This window comes from Schistocerca gregaria, chromosome 1 (genome assembly GCF_023897955.1).
Source record: "Schistocerca gregaria isolate iqSchGreg1 chromosome 1, iqSchGreg1.2, whole genome shotgun sequence".
NCBI classification, from domain to species: domain Eukaryota; kingdom Metazoa; phylum Arthropoda; class Insecta; order Orthoptera; family Acrididae; genus Schistocerca; species Schistocerca gregaria.
In genome coordinates, this window is record NC_064920.1 from 376461283 (window position 1) to 376482649 (window position 21367).

Genomic DNA, 21367 nt, shown 5'->3' on the forward strand with positions numbered 1-21367 from the left:
AGATATTACTCTTGTGCACTATACATCTTGCCACATGATTTTCTTGTAAATGTAGTACATTGTCATCGTGTAGTGTAGTGTGACAGGTATTCTAGCCATCCTCTATTATTGTCTACCATTACTCTTGAGTTTTCTAAGTAATCTTTAATTGTGTAGTATGAATTCCTTATAAAGTATGTTCTATCTGTTTTTTAAATAGGTGCATTTTGGTAATCTTTTTTCAAATCTTTGGGTAATTTATTATTTGATTTTATTTCTTGATAGAAAATGCTGTGTTGGGGTATTTTTGTTTTTGCTTGGTAAATGTTAAGTCCAAAGTGCCTCTGTTCCACAATTAGTGTACAGAACTATTAGTGAAATATTTAGTAATGTTTCCCCTGATATGGACAATACATTGCTAGATGTGCTAAACTGGTAACTAATGATACCCAGTTTCTTAAATAGTTCTTTACAATGACCCTGACTACTACTACTACTACTACTACTACTACTACTACTACTACTACTACTACCACCACCACCACAGTACTGCTACTATAACAATAACTACTAAAAACAGAAGTAGTAGTAGTAGTAATTACTCTCAAATCTCTGTAGTTTGAATACTGTATCCAGTTATCCAGTTTTTGTGCCTTGTACTCCCAACATGCTGATGATATTCATTTTGCCAGTACCTTGTGTGATCATTCACGTTATTTGACAATCAATTGTCACCCCTAAAAACTTTGTTTTTGCCACACAATCTATACATTTATCACTTTTGTTTAAAGCAATACAATTGTTTTTTTTTTTCTTTTAATGTGGGATTGCATGTTTTTATAGGTTCAGTGTTAATCTATTACATACTGCCCAACTATAAACATCCTTGAGGGTTCTATTTGCTTCCTCTAATAGGAGTTCTGGTGTTTTATCAGTGACTCTCATGTTGTTGCCATTAACTGTAACCAGAATCTGACAAAGATCGGGGTGGGGGTGGGTGGGTGGTGGGTGGTTGGGGGCACAGAGGCTGGCCAACCAGCCTGCAGTTGTCACCAGTGGACTGCCAAGTGCAGATGGAAAAAAACAACGAAAAACAGACAATAGGAGACAGCAGAGGCAATAAACAAGTGCAGTAAGTAATCCAAGAAGAGTAATCAAGATATAGTGAGGTGGAATGACAAGAACAATAATGCAATATGGTTGGTAATATGGGTGCGAGGTGAATATATCACTAAATGCAGAGCTGTCTATTGGCCAAGATCAAGTTCCATGCCTTGAGGCAGGCTTTCAAAGTCACTGGGCAGGATTTCAGATCCCCCCCCTAAATGGGTGCACATGGACAAAGGTGATCTGGACAACGGTTTGGCAGGTCAAGTGGAGATACATTTGGTACTCCAGTGGTTAAGACCACTGGCTAGTGTGACGAATCAGGAGTGTCTGGCATCATGCTGGAATGGCTGTGTCCACAGAAACAGCTGCTGGTTTCCTGGAGCACAATGTAGATCTGTGCTCTTGTGGGGCCAGCAATGGTGCAGTTGGGAGGTGTGGATGGAGTTGGTTGGTATGATGGCACTCCAAGCCCTTTGGAGTGTCAACTGTCATAAGGCACCACCCAGAATGGTGAACACTGTAGCCAGCACCCACAAGTCTTTTGCTCCTTAAAAGTGTGCTCACACTGCTGACCCTGGGGAATATAGCCTGGCATACTAGGTCTGAGGTTCCCAGTGCTGTTGGTTCAGGAGATGGAGGAGGGCTGGTGGTTGTCTCAAATGGAGTAGCTCTGCTAGGCCACACTCATGGAGGAACATAACTTTCAACATTTGCTACTTAAACAACCACACCGTATGCTCAGCTTCACCATTGGAAGATGGGTGAAATGGCAGACTACAGAGGGATTTTATGCTGTTGAAGGGACAGAACCGTTCAAAAGTTGTCACCTTGAGCTGAGGACAATTGTCCAATGTGATATCTAAAGTCTGAACGAGCTGAGTAATAGTGGTGTCTGCTGCGGCGGACGCCATGCTGGCCACTTATGGGTAGTTAGAATAACTATGAGCCACACAGAATCTACAGGGTGTTTCAAAAATGACCGGTATATTTGAAACGGCAATACAAACTAAACGAGCAGCGATAGAAATACACCATTTGTTGCAATATGCTTGGGACAACAATACATTTTCAGACAGACAATTGTCAACAACAGATGGCGCTGCGGTCTGGGAAACTCTATAGTACGATATTTTCCACATATCCACCATGCGTAGCAATAATATGGCGTAGTCTCTGAATGAAATTACCCGAAACCTTTGACGTGTCTGGCGGAATGGCTTCACATGCAGATGAGATGTACTGCTTCAGCTATTCAATTGTTTCTGGATTCTGGCGGTACACCTGGTCTTTCAAGTGTCGCCACAGAAATAAGTCACAGGGGTTCATGTCTGGCGAATAGGGAGGCCAATCCACACCGCCTCCTGTATGTTTCGGATAGCCCAAAGCAATCACACGATCATCAAAATATTCATTCAGGAAATTAAAGACGTCGGCCGTGCGATGTGGCCGGGCACCATCTTGCATAAACCACGAGGTGTTCGCAGTGTCGTCTAAGGCAGTTTGTACCGCCACAAATTCACGAAGAATGTCCAGACAGCGTGGTGCAGTAATCGTTTCGGATCTGAAAAATGGGCCAATGATTCCTTTGGAAGAAATGGCGGCCCTGACCAGTACTTTTTGAGGATGCAGGGACGATGGGACTGCAACATGGGGCTTTTTGGTTCCCCATATGCGCCAGTTCTGTTTATTGACAAAGCCGTCCAGGTAAAAATAAGCTTCGTCAGTAAACCAAATGCTGCCCACATGCATATCGCCGTCATCAATCCTGTGCACTATATCGTTAGCGAATGTCTCTCGTGCAGCAATGGTAGCGGCGCTGAGGGGTTGCCGCGTTTGAATTTTGTATGGATAGAGGTGTAAACTCTGGCGCATGAGACGATACATGGACGTTGGCGTCATTTGGACCGCAGCTGCAACACGGCGAACAGAAACCCGAGGCCGCTGTTGGATCACCTGCTGCACTAGCTGCGCGTTGCCCTCTGTGGTTGCCGTACGTGGTCGCCCTACCTTTCCAGCACGTTCATCTGTCACGTTCCCAGTCCGTTGAAATTTTTCAAACAGATCCTTTATTGTATCGCTTTTCGGTTCTTTGGTTACATTAAACCTCCGTTGAAAACTTCGTCTTGTTGCAACAACACTGTGTTCTAGGCGGTGGAATTCCAACACCAGAAAAATCCTCTGTTCTAAGGAATAAACCATGTTGTCCACAGCACACTTGCACGTTGTGAACAGCACACGCTTACAGCAGAAAGACGACGTACAGAATGGCGCACCCACAGACTGCGTTGATATTTTTCACATCACTTGCAGCGCCATCTGTTGTTGAAAATTGTAACTACTGTAATTTCGAAAGTTTGTCCGCCTGAAAATGTACTGTTGTCCAAAGCATATTGCAGCAACGGTGTATTTCTATCGCTGCTCGTTTAGTTTTTTTTTGCAGTTTCAAATATACCGGTCATTTTTGAAACACCCTGTAGGAAGGGGTCTGCAGTGTTCACATGAATGTAGACCCAGGGGTGATGGAAGTGAGTCAGGGGATGAAAGATTGGGGTGATGCAGGCTAATGCTGGGCACCAGCAGAGCAGCTGCACACTATGGCTTCCATATCTTGTTTAGCCCTGGCCAGTAAGCATGTCACCATGCCAAAGCTTTGATCCAGGACATTCCCCAGTGCCTACGATGGAAAACTTGTAAAACCTGAGGCTACAGGGCAGCCAGGATGACAATATGGTGAGTATCTGCCATAGCATCTGTCAGAAGGATATAATTGACAACTAACAAATGGTGGTAGAGGCAAGCCTAGACACTGAGCTCTGCACTGGCATCATGTGGAAACTATGCAGGCTACCCACGGAGCAAGTTTGCAAGATTAACAGTAAGATTGGGTCACAGAGCATGTCTGGGGCGATTTGTGTAGCTGAAATGGAAAATTCATACAAGCTGTGTGTTTCATGCTGGCAGATACTAGGTCTGATCCCATATGTAAGCAAGTAGAGAGTTCACATTTGTTTGTCACTTTTTTGGGCCTGTATTTAAGGGTACAAAATTGTAGGTGCTGAGAAAAAGTGCCCAACACTGTAGCTGCTCTGCTGCCCATACTTGGGAGATTGGAGTGCAGCCTGAACAACACTATCAGTTGTTTTTGTTCCGTAATTTATGCGAACTTAGCCCTGAAAGGTAAACATAGGACTTTTTAAGGGAAAAGTGATTCCTTTTATATCTGTAAGTAGTTATTTGAAGCGAGTGTCAGTGTCTTTGATATAGACACAATTGGTTGCTCAGTACAGTCATTGCTCCTATGCGCCAGGATTGTTTGAAGGCCATATGGAGAGCATCAGCAGGCAGAACCAGTGGATGCGATGGAGAAAAGGGCACAAAACAGGGTGCCAACTGCAGCACATGCTTCAACTACATGAAAGTGCACATAGGTAGCCATCCACCTGTACTGAATGCCTTTCTTCTGTGACAGGTTGAGAGGACACATGATATGGGCTACTTGTGGGGGAACTTAGAGAAATAATTCGCCTTTTCCAAAAAAGCTTGCTACTGCTGTAAGTCTTGGGGTTGGCAATAAAGGTCAATAACTGTGAGATTGTGGTCAGGGATGAGATCTCCATCTTTTTTGAGCAAGTGCCCAAGGTATTCCACTTGCCCCTGGAAAAGTGGAATTTGTCTAATAAACACTTCAGCCCCCCTTCGTGTAATGTGGTAAAAGGGGGTAAGGGTTTCACAAATGGTTCTGACGCATAGTGCCCGTGACAATTAAGTCAGTGAGATAGTCAGTGCACACAGATATGAACATGATTAACTATTCCAGATATCTCTGAAGGATTGCCAGGACAGAAGACACCACAAGGCAACTGCTTGAATCTGTATATTTCAAAGGGAATCATGATAATTACAATGCTTTGAACTCCTCCAGTGGTATCTGCAAACATACTTCGGCAAGATCTATCTAAGAAAAATATTTTCCTCTGACATGCTTTGTGAGGGTGCCTTCTGGGTACGGTGTATGGTAAGTTTCAACATGTGCCTGGGCAATAATTGTCTATTTAAAGTCACTGCATAGCTGAAGGGCACCACCAGGTTCCTTGCCACTACCTCGGGCATGACTCAAGCCCTGGTTTTCACAGGTTCTATCAGCCCAGTCTCATGGAGGCAATCGAGTCCCTGCTTATCGGCTGTCAGTAATGAGACTGGAATGGATTGTGCCCAGCAAAACTAGGACACTGTGTTAGGAAATAAGCAGATGTGTGTCCAGAAATCTGTGGCACACCCCAGGTTTGAATACAATGTGAAAGAAGCATGAATGTCATCAAGTTCCTGGAAATGAACTGTGTCACAGATGACATGGAGAAGCCAAACAACGAGAAGGCATCCAGACTGAAAATATTACCAGGCAAGTGACTATTGACAACAAACAGCATTGTCAGATGTGTGATCTTTTTGAAAGCAGTAATGAATGTTTATTGACTGCAGAGGGGAATTGTGCTGTCACTATAAGGACAGCAACACACAGAAAGGCAACACTAATTCTGGGGAGCCTACACTAACATACATTTGGAGGTTCAATAAAGAAATGGCAGCTTCTGCATCCATCTGAAAATGGATGTGTGTTCACAACGGTAAGATTGATAAACAACAAGGAAAGATTCAACCTGGGGGACAACTGCTGGACTTCATGCACCATTCCATTATAAAGGTGGAGAACTGGATCCAGTTGTCCTGACAGATTATAGCAGACATCACAGGGATGCCCCTCTTTTCCACAATGGGTGCAGTGTACCCAGCAAGAAGCATGAATGTCATCAAGTTCCTGGAAATGAACTGTGTCACATATGACATGGAGAAGCCAAACAACGAGAAGGCATCCAGACTGAAAATATTGCAAATGTCAACATATCATCCCACAATGAGTTGTCCAGCTCAAGAGCCAATAGGTGCACTTCTGAATCACAAACCAACTGGATCATTAAATCTCAAATTAAAGAGCCTGCATACAAGCTTTTGCTTGCTGGGTTCACACAAGTGAAATCACAACTGCAATTCTGCTGTTTCAAATCAGTCACCCAAGAGTGATACAGCTGACCCGGTTGCATACAGTATTGATGAAACTCAATTCATAATGCGACAACATCGAATCATTGAAAATAATAAATCTAAAGCAATGTGCATATCTCCTCAAATGTGAGTGCACAGTATTTGATAGGTGGACCAACTGTTTCAGTGAGACAAACAGCTCAAGGAAAGCCCAAGAAAGAAAGAGTGGCCATTGGAGAGCATCATCAGAGATCTAAAAGCAGTGAAGTACTGCACTGCACTGCACTGCCACTGCAAATAAGTGTCCCACTCCTCTTTGGCATCGCTGAAGGGTGGATATGTAGGAGGGTGGCCTTCCACCTGGGAAGTGACTACTACCTGTACTGGGTGAGTATCCTGAATTTTCAGAAGCTGTATTTCTTGATGGATCAACTCAGTTAGCTGCTGGAACTACCGGTTTAATTGCTTTTACAGAAGCAGTTGTTCCTGCTGCATGAGCATTGTGTCCAGGACAAGCTGCTAACCTGTTACCTTGTCGCGAATTATTGTGACTGGAATCTGACAAAACTAAAGAAAGACTCAAAAAAACCTGCGGAGGCTGCCCAACCAGCCTGGAGATGACACCAGCCAATCACCGAGTTTGGACAGAAGACAACAATGAAGAACAGACAATTAAGACATGGCATGCAAAAAACAAATTCCAATGATTAATCCAAACAGAGTAACCAAGACATAGTGAGGCGAAACAACAAAAATAAAGGTCCGTCACAACCAGCAATGAGTGTGAGGCAAATACGACAGTGAAGGCGAGTACGCATAAGGCCCACTTCGTAGTGCCACTATGAGCATTAATTGGCCAGTGAGATAGGATGTGGCCTTGTGGCACATTGAGGTAAGCACTCCGGACGGTGATACCAGCGCTCATAGCTTTAATAGTGCTGCCTTTCAGCTGAGCTCAAGCTCCATGCTTTTTGGTGGGCTTTCAAAGTTGCCAGGCTGGGGTACCAGAGTAATCAGCAAAGAGAACGCTTTCTCCAAGTCTTATATTGTTTGAAAACTCATTGATATACATTAAGAACAGAGTTCAACCTAATACACTACCCTGAGGCACACATATGTTTATATGTTTCTTGTCTGACAATTGTTTTACTGAAATTTAACATCAACAGATATGTGAAATATCTATATCTTTTGTACTCCGTTTTTCAGTTAAGACTGGAACCACATTTGCTCTTCCTCTTACACTAAGCCAGCTTGTTTAGTATTTTATGGTCAAAAGTGTCAAAAGCCTTGCACAAGTCTAAGATAGTGATTGTACACAATTATCCTTGTGAAGAGTTTCAAGTAACACTTTTGTGAACTCTGTAATGGCTAATATTGTACATACTTCTCCCACTTTGGAAAACAAACTATGTTTTCGCAAGAAACTTGTTCTTCATGTAACTCAATAGCTAACTTCCATGATTTATTCAATTATTTCTGAGAATGCTGACATTAGTGAAACTGGCCTGTGGTTTTCTATACTCTCTGCATTACCTATCTTTAGTAAGTACACAACTCAGTGTGCTTTAAGTACTCTAGAAAAATAACTGAGCTACAGACTCATTTATTATGTGTGTCAGTTGGGCTTGTATGTTGTTTATGCATTCCCTCAGGACAATAAACTAGAACCTCACCTATGCCTGCTAACTTCTTATTTCTTAATTTATTTTACTGTGCCCTATGCAGAAGAGATGAGTGAGTTTTGTGCAATCATAAAGATAAATCCTATTTAGATTGTAATGAGAATTAGGTTACTATTGATTACTTACTAAATATGTGTATTATTGCGTGTTTTAAGTCCACTATTTATGTACTATTCCAAAAAATAGGAAAAGCTCACTGAATTGGGTTGTAATCATATTTTTGTTTATGTTTTTGGGCAGTAAATGTAGAGAATACTATTTAATTGTTCTTTTTTCTTGCCACCAATTTAAATAGGGTGCATCCCTAGATTATTTAATTCATATTTCTAGAACAGAGTGTACATTTTAAGTTGTTTGAATACGAAACTCTGCACAACTGGTTTGTTTACATACAGCTGAATATAGGTTACATTTACGTAAATACGTTTTGTTGTTTATTGGTAAATAGACTGACTTATTTATAATAGAGCACTACTTTATCATCAGTGAAATGTGCCTGTCTTGCCACAGAATTGTTAGTTTCAAGGTATGGTGTGATGGATGTTTTTTTTTTTTTTTTTTTTAAGTGGAGTGACTGTAATGGTGTGGGAAATGCATAGGTAAATGAGGCTCTTCAGCAACTTTGTATGAGAAATAGTAGATATAGGAAGGTAGTGGAACAGGAGAGGTAAATTGCTGCTCTTCCGAAAGATGCTTTTGTAGGCTTGCAGTTTTGAGGATTTTAGCAAGCCTGTCTTCAGCTTTATTATTAGCTGACAGTAATGATCAGAGAGGCCAAGCTATTTCACAAATACTTCTCAATACTCCCTGTTGATATCTGAAAGTACATGACCTAAAAGCAATGCTGAACTTTCTGATAATCTATTAGAAGTGTATACTATTTGTGCCTTAGCAAAAGTGTTCAAAATGTTTATGAAGTTATTACTAATTTCAGCCTAAACAACTGTGTTGATTATTATTATGTTAATTTCAGAAACTGAGACATTTTCTAAACATTAGTTAACCTGTTGAAGAAAGTGCCTATTACCGCCTAGAGAGCAGTACACACATAGGATGATTAACTTCTTACGGATATCTAGCTTTGTTAGTTCAGTAGCTGCCAATTCAAAGTGTGTAACCTCACTAATTGAGGTCAGATCTCTACCTTTAAAATATGTGTGATCTCCGAAAAAATGCATGATCCCTCATCCTTTAAGATGGAACCAGTAGCAACTGGCACATCCATATGATGAAAGCACTATATGCTGTATTTCAGAGTCCCTACAGCAGTGCTCTATAATCTACACCACTTTGCTGTTCAAAGATTGTAATTCAGCTTCAATCTGGTGTGCTATATTTTTAACAGACTGTTCATTTTAATGAGGAATAGGCAATTATAAGCAAATTTCTGTAGTGTCTATACACTATGGTCTGGTACATACTGTATTAAGTCCTCCTACCCATGACAACAGGTACCTGGCTGTGTATGGCCTTACACCCAATTGCTATGCTCTCACCAATTAATGCCATCAATCACCCCTTCCTAGTCCTGCTGAGGTGCAGACCATGTCGATTATAGCACCATCTCCCGATATCTCAAATGGCACCAGTGCAGGGTGCATCCAATCAACAGTCACCCACGCCATCTCCAGCTTTGCACTGACTCGTCTTACAGCGCAGCCAGAAGAACTCAATGATGGTCACACTGGTGCTAACAGTTAGGGAATCTATCTTGCTTGGGTCAGCACCTACAATGCATGTCCTGTCCCCATCTGAGCCACTCCCTGTCCTGCTGACTATCAATATCTAATCATCTTTCATGGAATATGACACAAAGATCTTGAACCCACCATCACCTGATTCAGCCCAGCCTCAGCTTGAAAAATGCAGGTGACCTGAAATTCTTCCCCTAACTTCTCCTGTAACTGACAGCTTACACCTCTGTCTCCTAGCAACACTTCCTAACATTAGTATTATTCCTTCTCATAAGTAGAGTATGCTGTGCATTTGCTATTCCTACAACATCCCCCTCCCTCCTCAACTCTGGTAGTTGGTAAATGTTACTTGTAGACACAAAAGAACTGTCAGACCGCATCCTCCTCCTACTCGTCTTCCTACCAACTGCCAATTCCAATCATCCCCTTTATCACTGCCATTCTTCCTCCTCACTAGTTCTCTCCTAGCCTCTTTCTTTCCTGCCCTTCTATTAACTTTTTCCTGTTGCATATTTTCCAGTTCAAAGATAGGGCCTCAGTAACCTCTCCAGAGTACTCTCAACAACATCCCCGTCCAGTAATACCAACTGTAACAGCTCCCACATTGTTTCCCATTACCGACTTTTCTTTGGCAATTCTCACAGTTAAATAAAATATCTATAGCACAGAACAGTATGTGAAACTAAAAGAATATTCTGAGATACTATTGTTGCTGTTGTGGTCACCAGTTCGAAAACTGGTTGATGCAGTTCTTCACACTACTCGGTCCTGCACAAGCCTTTTCATCTCATGATAACTATTGCATCCTACATTTGAATCTTATTACTATATTTATTCCTTAGCCATGTTTTACAATCCCCTTTACCACTTCTATGTATTACGAAAGTGGAGACTCCTTCATACCTCAGTATATGTTCTGTCAACCAATCCCTTCTTTTAGTCAATCACAAATTTTCTTTTCTCAATTCTGATCGGTATCTCCTCATTAGTTACATGATCTACCTACCTAATCTTCAACATTCTTCTACAGTATCATACTTCAAAAGCTTATATTCTCTCCTTATCTGAACTGCTTATCATCCATGTTTCACTTCCATGCAAGGTTGTACTCCATACAGATACCTTCAGAAGACTTCTTAATGTCAAAATTTGTATTAGATGGTAACAAATTCCCCACTTTCAGAGAAAGTCTTCATTTTACATCCTCTCTACTTTATCCATCATCAGTTATTTTGCTCCCAAAACACAAAATTCATCTGTTATTTTTAATGTCAAACAATGGAAAATCCAGGATGGAATGTAACAATATTGGTTGCCCAATGTATGAACTAAATGACAATAAGAATTGCCTACAGTCCTATCTTACTCCCTTCTAAACTATTGTTTTCCTTTCATGTCTTCCAAATCTTATAGGTGCAGTGTAGTTTCTGTAAAAGTAGTTGTTAATCTTTCACTCATTGCACTTTATCCATGCTACCTTAAGAATTTCGAAGTGTTTTTCTGTCAACATTTTGAAAAGATTCCTCTAAATCTACAAATGTTTTAAATATATGTTTGCCTATCTCTTACCTACCTTCTAGGGTAAGTCATTGGTTCAGTATTGCCTCATGGATTCCTACAGTTTTCCTGAAACTAAACTGATCTTCCCCAAGGTCGACCTCTACCTCTTCTATAAATAAGTCATGTCAGTATTTTGCATTCATCATTTGTTAAACAGATTCCATACTTCGGTATAAGTCACACTTGTCAACACCTGCCCACTTTGGAATTGAAATTATTATTGTTTTCTTGAAGTCTGACTGTATTTCACCTGTTTCAAGTATCTTTCACACCAGGTGGAATAATTTTGTCATGGTGGCTCTCTCACAGATCTGAATAATTCTGAGGGAATGTAATACTGATCTTGTTTTGACTTACATGTTTAAATACCCTGCCAGATTCACTATCATATATCCCAACTCATCATCATCTTTTTCCTTTTCACTTTCTACAGTATTACATTCAGGTTTATTTCCTTTACATAGCCCTTCTAGATATTCCTTTCACATTTCAGCTATCCCCTCTTCTGCCATCTGAGCTGTTAATATTCATACAGATGTTTCTCCTTTATCTATAGGTCTCTCCAATTTTACTACAGGCCGCATCTGACTTACTCAGATCCATGCACACTTCTATAGCTTTGCATTTCTCCATGAGCCATTACCGATTTGCAATTCTGCACTTTCTGCCAGTCTCATTTTTAGACATCTGTATTTCCTTTTGTCTGCTCCTGCTGTCTGTAACCAATAAATTATGGTCAGGGGCAACATCTGCCCCTGGAAATGTTTAGCAGTTTAAAATTTGGTTTTGTAACCTCTGTATTACCATTGTGTAATCTATTTGAAACATCCTGGCATCTCCAGGTCTTTCATGTATATAACTTTTCTGATTCTGAAACCAAGTGGTAGTGACAAATTATGCTCTGTGTAAAACTGTACCAGGCAAAATTCATTTTTCCTAATGAGAACATTCTCGTTAGTGGCTCCTGCCTGAAGATCCACGTGAGGCACTGTTAGTCCTCCAGTATATTTTATCCAAGAAGAAGCCATCATCATTTAACCATTCAGTAGACCACCTTGAGCTCAGTAAAAACAACGGTTGTAGTTTTGCCCTGGTTTCAACCATGTACAGTACCGCCATACCAAGGCCATGTTGGCTAATGTTACAAGACCAGATCAGTCAGTTATCCACACTGTTACCCCTGCTACTACTGGAAAGACTGCTGCATCTTCAAACATACTCCTACTTTATGATTGCATCTACAGAATGATTATCTACATTGTTGAGGCACACCAGCCACACCATCTCAGAAAAGCCTATGGTTCATGGGGACATATTACGTTTATTCCAATATAAAAGAATGTAACCTCACAACAACATGGTGAGTCTTCTATAAGTGAGAGTCCAGTAATGGGGGAGACAGGTATTCAAATGAAACATTAGACCAAGACACACCTAACAGAAATTCAAAACAACATGAGATATTTCCTAAACACAACACAGAGATGTCAAATCTTCACTTCTGTGACAAGATAAAGACACTAGTACAGACATTAAAAACGAAAGGTACCTGTAAAATATACATGGATGGAACAGTTCATTATGGTATTGAGATCAGGATGGAGCAAAAGTCAAACCTAAATAATGGCTACACGAAATTCAGTTGTACAGGTAAACATTCAACACAATAACGGCTTAAAAATAATAATTATGCAACAGATAAAAAAGAAACAAAAATATGATCAAAACTTGATGTTCTAATGAGCACTAAAATCACACTTGTCACTTGGTGGCTTCTTTCAACAAAACAGAAGAAAGAAAATATTTTACAGATTTTAAATGAAATGTGTCACAATTCATGAATAACATGTAAATGAAATCTGGAGCTACACTTAACTGTAAGCCATCAAAAGAAAGATTACCTTTTGAAAAGCCTGAGCAGCCAGACCAGAACCCCCAACAATACAAAAATCAGATCACTTAGAAAACAGCATTATTTTTAAGATGTGAAAGTTAGAAGAACTTTTATATTTGAGAAACTGAAACAATTCCAAAGGACTAGAAATATGGACTGAAACCTTCACTGCATCAGGAAGCTGCAATTATGCAGTCCCACTACTACTACTTTTTCTGGTCCCATACAAAATTATTTCTGAAGTTCTTCTACATGGTTTTTAGCAACAGACTGATCACTTGATTGGTGTCCACCTATAAGAATTCAAGAAGAGTGAATCGTGTACCATATACATATGGAACCTGAAGATGATATTAACAACCTGCTGACGTATCAATGCAGCTGTCACCTTGTTGGACATTAAAAAGACTTAACACGTGGTCATTGGGCAGCTCGTTTTGACACACCAGAAGAGTTTATAGGCTAATGGACAGGAACACCAGAGAAAAATTATGCCAGACTCTTAGATACAAAATCAAAATTCCGCGATGAAATCTCTGAGCCTTTTGAGATAAATACATGTATGTATCTGTCAGCAGTACACATACATCACATTTAACCAGCTACCATACCTATTACTAGGATGACCTGTATATGAAACATTCGGTACAGGTCATCTGCTTTCATCACTGACATAGGAAACATGTGACAAACGCCATAAACAATATGGTGACTATGATGCTATGTTACTGATGGTTTTTTTTTTTCCAACCATGAAAAGCTATAGCTCAGTCTTTCACCACAACTAGGATTTTTTTTTGGTATCACATTTGTTAGATTTCCAACTCATGACCAAATGTCACCTTCGAACTTATCCTAAACCTCGGTCAAAACTACAGATCAGTCTATCACCGCAATCAGTTTCTTTTAGTATTACATTCGTTAGCATCGCCAATTTGCAACCAGACTGTCCAACCTAATGTATACCTCGCGCTAAGCAGTCACAGACCCAGTCTTTTTTAGCCGCATTCACTGGCTTCACAGCTAACAACAAAAATGTGAATATATGCATCAGTAAGTGATGCAACAGCAGCCATTATCATTACATCATTGATAGCACATATCAAACATTCCTCTTGACCGTAAGGGGCATTCGAAATTCGAAAGACGGTGGGAAGGAACGTAGTAGAGCACAAGAAGAGTCAAAAGGAAACAGAGACAAATCCCAACAGTTCCGAAACAATGATACATACACAGCACTACCACACATGATGAACATTTTCGATGTCAAAAGGAAAGATGGGTCTGTATTAAGTAATTTTTGGATTGAGAGAAGTACGAAGACAACAAAGAAAATCTATCTGGTACACCGATGTGAAAAGACTTGCACAAAACAAGAGGTATGGGTTGAAATCATGTCCACTGTGACTGCGAAATAAACAACTACATGCTGTCATGAATATAAAAAATTGCATGGGTACATACTAAAAACTAGCTCCGACGAGTTATGAACTTAAAGGTGTAAGGCGTAAAATATAAAATTAGAAATATAAACAATGCCACTGACTTAGGTACGGATTTTACCCTTAAGATGTCTGTTGAGCTACGTGGTACACGTTTGGGGATAGTGAACTCCACAACTTCCTTTTTGTAGCATGCGGATGTTGAAAGCTTTGTTTCAAGGGCGCTTCTGTTGGGTATATTCCTGCAAGGAAAAACGGATGAATTCAAGTCTATTTGCAGCGTATACGCATTAGTACATCAGAACTATGGGTTCCAACCTCAAAAATGTATGTGCCTTTCGAAAATTATTCATATTGGAATTTGCTATTGACAGTGTAAATCAGTTCTGGTTCTGTAACATCTCCCGCTATTACAATCAGAAGATACGAATTGTACTTTGCTACCGGTTTGTCTTTTCCACCTCTTCGCGCGACTTCGCACAACAATTACCCAAAACATAACAGATCGCCAACCTTACAGCACGGAATGCAGATGACGATACCTTACCATACACAGATACATGGTGCACGAGTATTAAACTGGGTACGAGCTTAGCCGGCTACGGTACGAGGCAATCTCATTCTTCGTCTACTTCCACAAAATTAAAGTATTAAAACTTAGAACGATCATGTAATAACTATAATATGAGCAGTTTCCCTTCTCTTCAAATGTCGTAATGTAAATATTTTTCATGCAATATCTGAAAACTTTTTTTAAAAAAGTGGCATGTTAATTTTATATTTACGCATATAGAGATGTTGCATTTTGTCGTCAGGTAAATATGTTTACGGTTGAACGGTTTGCTTTCTGACAGGCTTTACTGATGTATTATGTTTCATAGAGCTCTTTGCTTGAGTCCAAAGGCTTGTGAGTTGCGATTCTGTGTTTGCCTTTGCCGGTAAGTTACGTTTTGATTGATGTTTGTTTTGAATGTGTTGTAAATTTGGTTCGGTCCGTGGGAGACGCGTATGTGTATACTTTATAGAGATTAATGGTAAAAATAGAAGTTAATAAGTACGTTGTTTGGAGCGATGATTACATATTTAATTTTCGAAGCCCCTATTTAGTGACTGTTGTGTTATTTTTGTAAGCAGTTGCTGGGTCAGATATTGTGCGACTTATATTTTTGATCCTATTGAACTTGTAATGAATATGCTACTTAACATGGATATAAACCGACACATGCTTGGGAATTGTAGCCTGGGAAAAAGAAATATTTGACTTCCTAGTGAAAGGCAACACTTCATGATAGAGAACAAGGTAGAAGAACAAATTCGCCGCGTTATAAAGATTGCCCAGTTTCGAAGATTGGTTCAAGCTGTAGAAGTACGTTCCAAGATAATTATGAATATTATATTGTTTCATTATGCATTGCATACGTGGGATGAAAGTGATCGGTTTATGTCGCCGTTAGTAAAAATTTTATTTATGATTGATCATGGTTCGAAGCTGTAATAAAATTGAAAACCGTGCCGTTTCTTCCCCTTGGTTTATTTGATATTATGGTATCTATCACTTGTACTATTTGAAGTATAATTTAATTCCTTGTGATTGGTAGAATATGTTACTTTATTTTCATGTTATTTCATCTGATTAAATGTAAATTCTGCCTGGCTCTTGTTAGTGAGATGGTATATTGGGTACACAGGCTTCAGATAACATCCAGCTGTCCAGTTTAGATATTCTGCAGTTTCCTGTAGCGGATTAAGGTGTGTACTGGGACTGCTCCTTTGAAAAGGATGCTGTTGATTTCCTTACCCATGTGACTCACAGTACAATCATCACAAAGCTTAATGTACATCACTAAAGGCCCTTCAGTTAGCCACACATGTGATCTACATTTCCAGATATAGCTGTTCCTGTTGGCAGATTTAAGTAGTGGCATTTGTTGAAATGGATGCCTTCCTTTTAGTTTTGTTATTTCACAATTTTATTTTGCCCTGTATGTTTCTGTTGTTTTTGTTTTGTTTTGTTTTCTGTGTTGCATATGGTTTTCTTTTTCTTTCCATATTTTATTTGTTCATGATGCTGTCTGCACCCTCATTCAGGGCCCTCGGCAAGAGAAGATATGCCTAGTCATGCAAGGAAATTTATTTTGGGCCACCTTGGACCTCTTTTCCGATACCACTTCCATCCTAATTTTTGATGTGTTCTCCCTCTTTCATATTACTTTTCCACTCGACCACTATTTTCGTTTTCAATTATGTTTGCATACTGTTGATTTGTATTTTGTTATGCTTCTACTTCTCTCTCTCTTCCTTTTATCTTTGACTTGTAATCCTCTCTCCCTTTCTAAATGTCATGTACTTATTGGCTCTGCACCAGGTATCTCATTCATTCTTTCGTAGTACTGCTGCCTTTTCCTTTTCTCTGTCATGGGTGAACTCCCTTTCGTTCCCAGTAACCTTAATGGTGTAGTACTTACTTTTTTTTTTCTTCTAAAGAAGACTGAGTTATTACATATAATTTTTACTGACTCTATCCCGCCATATTAATTTCCAATAACTGAAGACATGACCATAGAGGAAATTAGGCGATGTAAAATAATTGTTCTAAAGTATAGTTTTTTTATTGTTTTGATTGTAGCTATTTTTGGTTCATGTAATTACATTCTCTTGATTTCCTTGCCTTTTGTTTCCCTAAGTTGTCATGTTATGTAAAATATTTGGAGGCTTATGAGTATTTACCCTGCTTCTCATATCTTTATTCTGTAACTTCCCTTACTATATATATATGACATTTTTTGAGATCAATACCATTTTTTTATAATAATTCTAATGATGATAGTAACTTTTGAAAACATAGTAAGAAATGTTGTCACAGACTGTAAATACTTTAGGAATAAAGGAGACCACTTACCGAACAGGAGAAGAGATCAGTCATTGACAGATGCAAGGGGGGGGGGGGGGGAGGCTTAATTTCAGACTAAGTCCTTTAGAGTACAAAAATACACATGCCTGTGTGTGTGAGACAGAGAGACAGAGAGAGAGAGAAAGAGAGAGAATACTAGCTCAAGCCAGCAAGTTCTCTTTCTCTTTTGCATGTGCCTGTTTACGACCTAATGCTTCTGTTATTCAGTGAGTGGTGTGTCCTTTACGCCTGAAATATTTACTTTCTGATAAAAAGTTTTATTGGATATTTCTAAAATGAAATAAATTACTTTCCAGGAGCAGCTCACAGGAAACTCAAGATTCAGATGATGACATAAATTTCTATTTCTGGAAGTAAAACTGCTACAGATGGTATTGGGGAAAGTTAGTATGATGGCTGATGACGGATATGAAAAAGTTTGCAAAATTAAATCTTTACTAGCAGAGTGCATGGTACCACCAAGGGAATCACAGTTCTTAAATTTAGATAGGTTAGTATATCATTGACAGGAATTCAATTGTTTGTGCAGCAATTTTTGTTAAAATAGTTTTGTTTGGTGTAATGTGATTATGATACTGTTGTTTTTCTACTGATGGTGCTATTGTGGAACTTTTGTTGACAGTAGTACAATGTAAATGACTACATTATGTGGGTGATGGCCCCCTCACTAATCGATAAAGGAAGTTTGCATTCTCAAAAAACATTTTGTATAAGTGTCCTTAGGTCGTGAAGTAATTTTCAATAACATAAGAAACATAAGTCATGATTGGAATGTTGTTGTTATTTTATTGAAACAAGGAGATTATGGAAGTGTCCATTTCCACCCTTCTGCTTTTACCCAAGGCATCTACAGTATCGCAGAAATGGCTATTCTAAGCGTCTCCAATATGGCGCCAATAATGTCACTACACACACACGGCAACAAACACGAAAATACGTATAAATAAAACAATAACATCTCCCTCATAAAATACAATCAAATTAACAGGACAACTGTGGGAAACTGAGGGTTTTAGGTAGGGGAAAAGCTAAATATAACAGAGAAAAAACACACCACGATCCCAAAACACACAAAATGATGAAAAAAATTACAAAATCTACAGAAATTGGACACTTCCCTTGACCTATATAGGTCAACTGCAGCTGGTGATACCAAAACACCAACGCCTACAGCAAACACTATGGAAATTGGAATTGGACATTTCCCTTGGCCACAGCTGACAATACCAAAAGACCAGTACCCACATACAAAACTACGAAAATTAGAATCAGTCATTTCCCTCGACCTATATAGGTCAATCATAGCTGTTGTTGTTGTGGTCTTCAGTCCGGAGACTGGTTTGATGCAGCTCTCCATGCTACTCTATCCTGTGCAAGCTCCTTCATCTCCCAGTACCTACTGCAACCTACATCCTTCTGAATCTGCTTAGTGTATTCATCTCTTGGTTTCCCTCTACAATTTTTACCCTCCACGCTGCCCTCCAATACTAAATTGGTGATCCCTTGATGCCTCAGAACATGGCCTACTAACAGATCCCTTCTTCTGGTCAAGTTGTGCCCCAAACTTCTCTTCTCCCCAATCCTATGCAATACTTCCTCATTAGTTATGTGATCTACCCATCTAATCTTCAGCATTCTTCTGTAGCACAACATTTCGAAAGCTTCTATTCTCTTCTTGTCCAAACTAGTTCTCGTCCATGTTTCACTTCCATACATGGCTACACTCCAAACAAATACTTTCAGAAACGACTTCCTGATACATAAATCTATATTCTATGTTAACAAATTTCTCTTCTTCAGAAACGCTTTCCTTGCCATTGCCAGTCTACATTTTATATCCTCTCTACTTCGACCATCATCAGTTATTTTACTTCCTAAATAGCAAAACTCCTTTACTACTTTAAGTGTCTCATTTCCTAATCTAATTCCCTCAGCATCACCTGATTTAATTTGAATACATTCCATTATCCTCGTTTTGCTTTTGTTGATGTTCGTCTTATATCCTCCTTTCAAGACACTGTCCATTCCATTCAACTGCTGTCCCAAGTCCTTTGCTGTCTCTGACAGAATTACGATGTCATTGGCGAACCTCAAAGTTTTTATTTCTTCTCCATGGATTTTAATACCTACTCCGAATTTTACTTTTGTTTCCTTTACTGCTTGCTCAATATACAGATTGAATAACATCGGGGAGAGGCTAGAACCCTGTCTTACTCCCTTCCCAACCACTGCTTCCCTTTCATGTCCCTCGACTCTTATAACTACTATCTGGTATCTGTACAAATTGTAAATAGCCTTTCGCTCCCTGTGTTTTACCCCTGCCACCTTTAGAATTTGGAAGAGAGTATTCCAGTCAACGATGTCAAAAGCTTTCTCTAAGTCTACAAATGCTAGAAACATAGGTTTGCCTTTCCTTAATCTTTCTTCTAAGATAAGTCGTAACGTTAGCTAACAGTGCTAACTCCGTCAAAACGTGTGACATCACACAAAGAGTGGTTCAACAAATTTAAGCCAGTTTGGTCGGATGACTCATTTGTTCAGATTGGAGACAACTCAATCGTCAAAGCAAAAGGTGTTGGATGAATTTAAGTAGTGTCATTAGTTGAGGGCAAATGGCACCCTCGCACTTTGGAAAACATTAGATATTCCTAAGCTAAAGAAAAATTTATTTTCAGTGGCAGCAGTCACATAAGGAGGAATTAAAGTTATTTTTGATGACAAGAGAGTGGAAGTTCAATGTTCAGGTCTAATTGCAGCAGGAATTAAAAGGGACAATCAGTGTTATCAAATCTTGTTTAAATGTCCAGATGTACTACAGGCAAATCCTGCTTCCCTGAATTCCACCATGATTTGGCATGAGAGACTTGGGCACATTAATTTCACTGGTCTCAAGGATATGGCTGATCAGAAATTAATACTTGGTTTCAACATGAAGAAAGTTGAAAAACTAAATTGTGTACCAAGTCAGTATGGCAAGTTGAATAGAATTTTTTTAAAATTCAAATTTGGAATCAAGATCTAAAGTTCCTGGTGAATTTATTCATGTAGATTTGAGTGGGCAGATGAGAAAACCATCTCTTGGAGGTGCACAGTAGTACAAAGTTTTCAAGGGTGATTGCACTTCATACTGGTTCGTGTGTTTTCTTAAAAGAAAGCATGATATTTTTCCTGTGTTTTTGAAATTTCGGAGACAGATTGAAAGACAAACTGGAAAAAACATCAAAGTTCTGAGAAGTGACAATGAAACCGGATTCATAAATAAAAAATTTGAAGATTATTGCAATCAAAACAGTCCCTGTACACCTCAGCAGAATGACTGAATTGAACGAGAAAACAGGTCCATATCTGAGCGTACACACACTATGTTATTAAGTACTGACTTGTCTTACAAATTGTGGGCAGAGGCAGTTTGATGTTTAGACTGCATTCCTGAATGGGGATTTGGAAGAAGTATTTTACATGGAGCAACCAAAAGGTTTTGTTGTAGAAGGCCCAAATAAAGTTTGTGATCTGAAGAAGAGTCGATATGGACTCAAAGAATCACCACATTGTTGGAATAAAAAAATTGTACAGTTTCTGGCAATGTTTGGCTTTGTGCAGCTGAATGCAGACAAATGTGTTTTCCATGCATTACCTGGCACTTTGGTGATGAAGGCTTGCTTATTTGTAAAGTCTCCAAAAATACTGGAAAATGTTTTGACAGCACTGGGAACAATGTTTGAAATTACTGTGGGCAATGGAAAATACTTCTGTGGATTGGCAATTGAACACAGCTCTTCTACATAAGAAATATATATAGGCCAGCAAAGATACATCAATTGTTTACTTCAGAAGTTCAACATGGATGATTCAAAACCAAACACAACTCCTTTTGATGTTGGAACAATGTTGCACAGTGGGCAGTCTCCTGCAATCCAACATGAGGTAAAGGAGCCGGAAAGCAAACCTTATCGGTAGGCAGTCAACAGCTTAATGTTTGCAGCAATTGTCTCACGGCAAGACCTCATGTTCGCTGTGCGCATGGTGAGGAGGTTTTTAAATAATCCGGGTCT

At 39.4% G+C, this 21367-nt stretch overlaps 2 protein-coding genes across 12 annotated transcripts in view; one reads left to right on the forward strand and one right to left on the reverse strand.

Moving 5' to 3' along the window:
* The window catches only part of LOC126347560 (protein PTCD3 homolog, mitochondrial), a 36502-nt gene extending 21609 nt beyond the window's left edge, over positions 1–14893 (reverse strand). The window contains exons 1-2 of one of the 3 annotated variants that reach the window (XM_050002283.1): positions 14723–14893; positions 14526–14646 (exon numbers count right to left, since the gene is read on the reverse strand). In XM_050002283.1, coding sequence (XP_049858240.1) covers positions 14526–14646; positions 14723–14757 — 156 coding nt within the window. In that variant the 5' untranslated portion in view covers positions 14758–14893. Of the gene's footprint in view, positions 1–13573; positions 13662–14508; positions 14647–14722 lie in introns of those variants that run through there. The other 2 variants (XM_050002286.1, XM_050002285.1) reach the window with 2 other exon arrangements.
* Positions 14593–21367, forward strand: part of LOC126347463 (uncharacterized) — a 48266-nt gene continuing 41491 nt past the window's right edge. Inside the window, exons 1-2 of one of the 9 annotated variants that reach the window (XM_050002279.1) lie at positions 14593–14731; positions 17612–17805. In XM_050002279.1, the coding sequence (XP_049858236.1) occupies positions 17684–17805 (122 nt within the window). In that variant the 5' untranslated portion in view covers positions 14593–14731; positions 17612–17683. Of the gene's footprint in view, positions 14732–14921; positions 15771–17288; positions 17522–17611; positions 17806–21367 lie in introns of those variants that run through there. The other 8 variants (XM_050002274.1, XM_050002276.1, XM_050002277.1 and 5 more) reach the window with 8 other exon arrangements.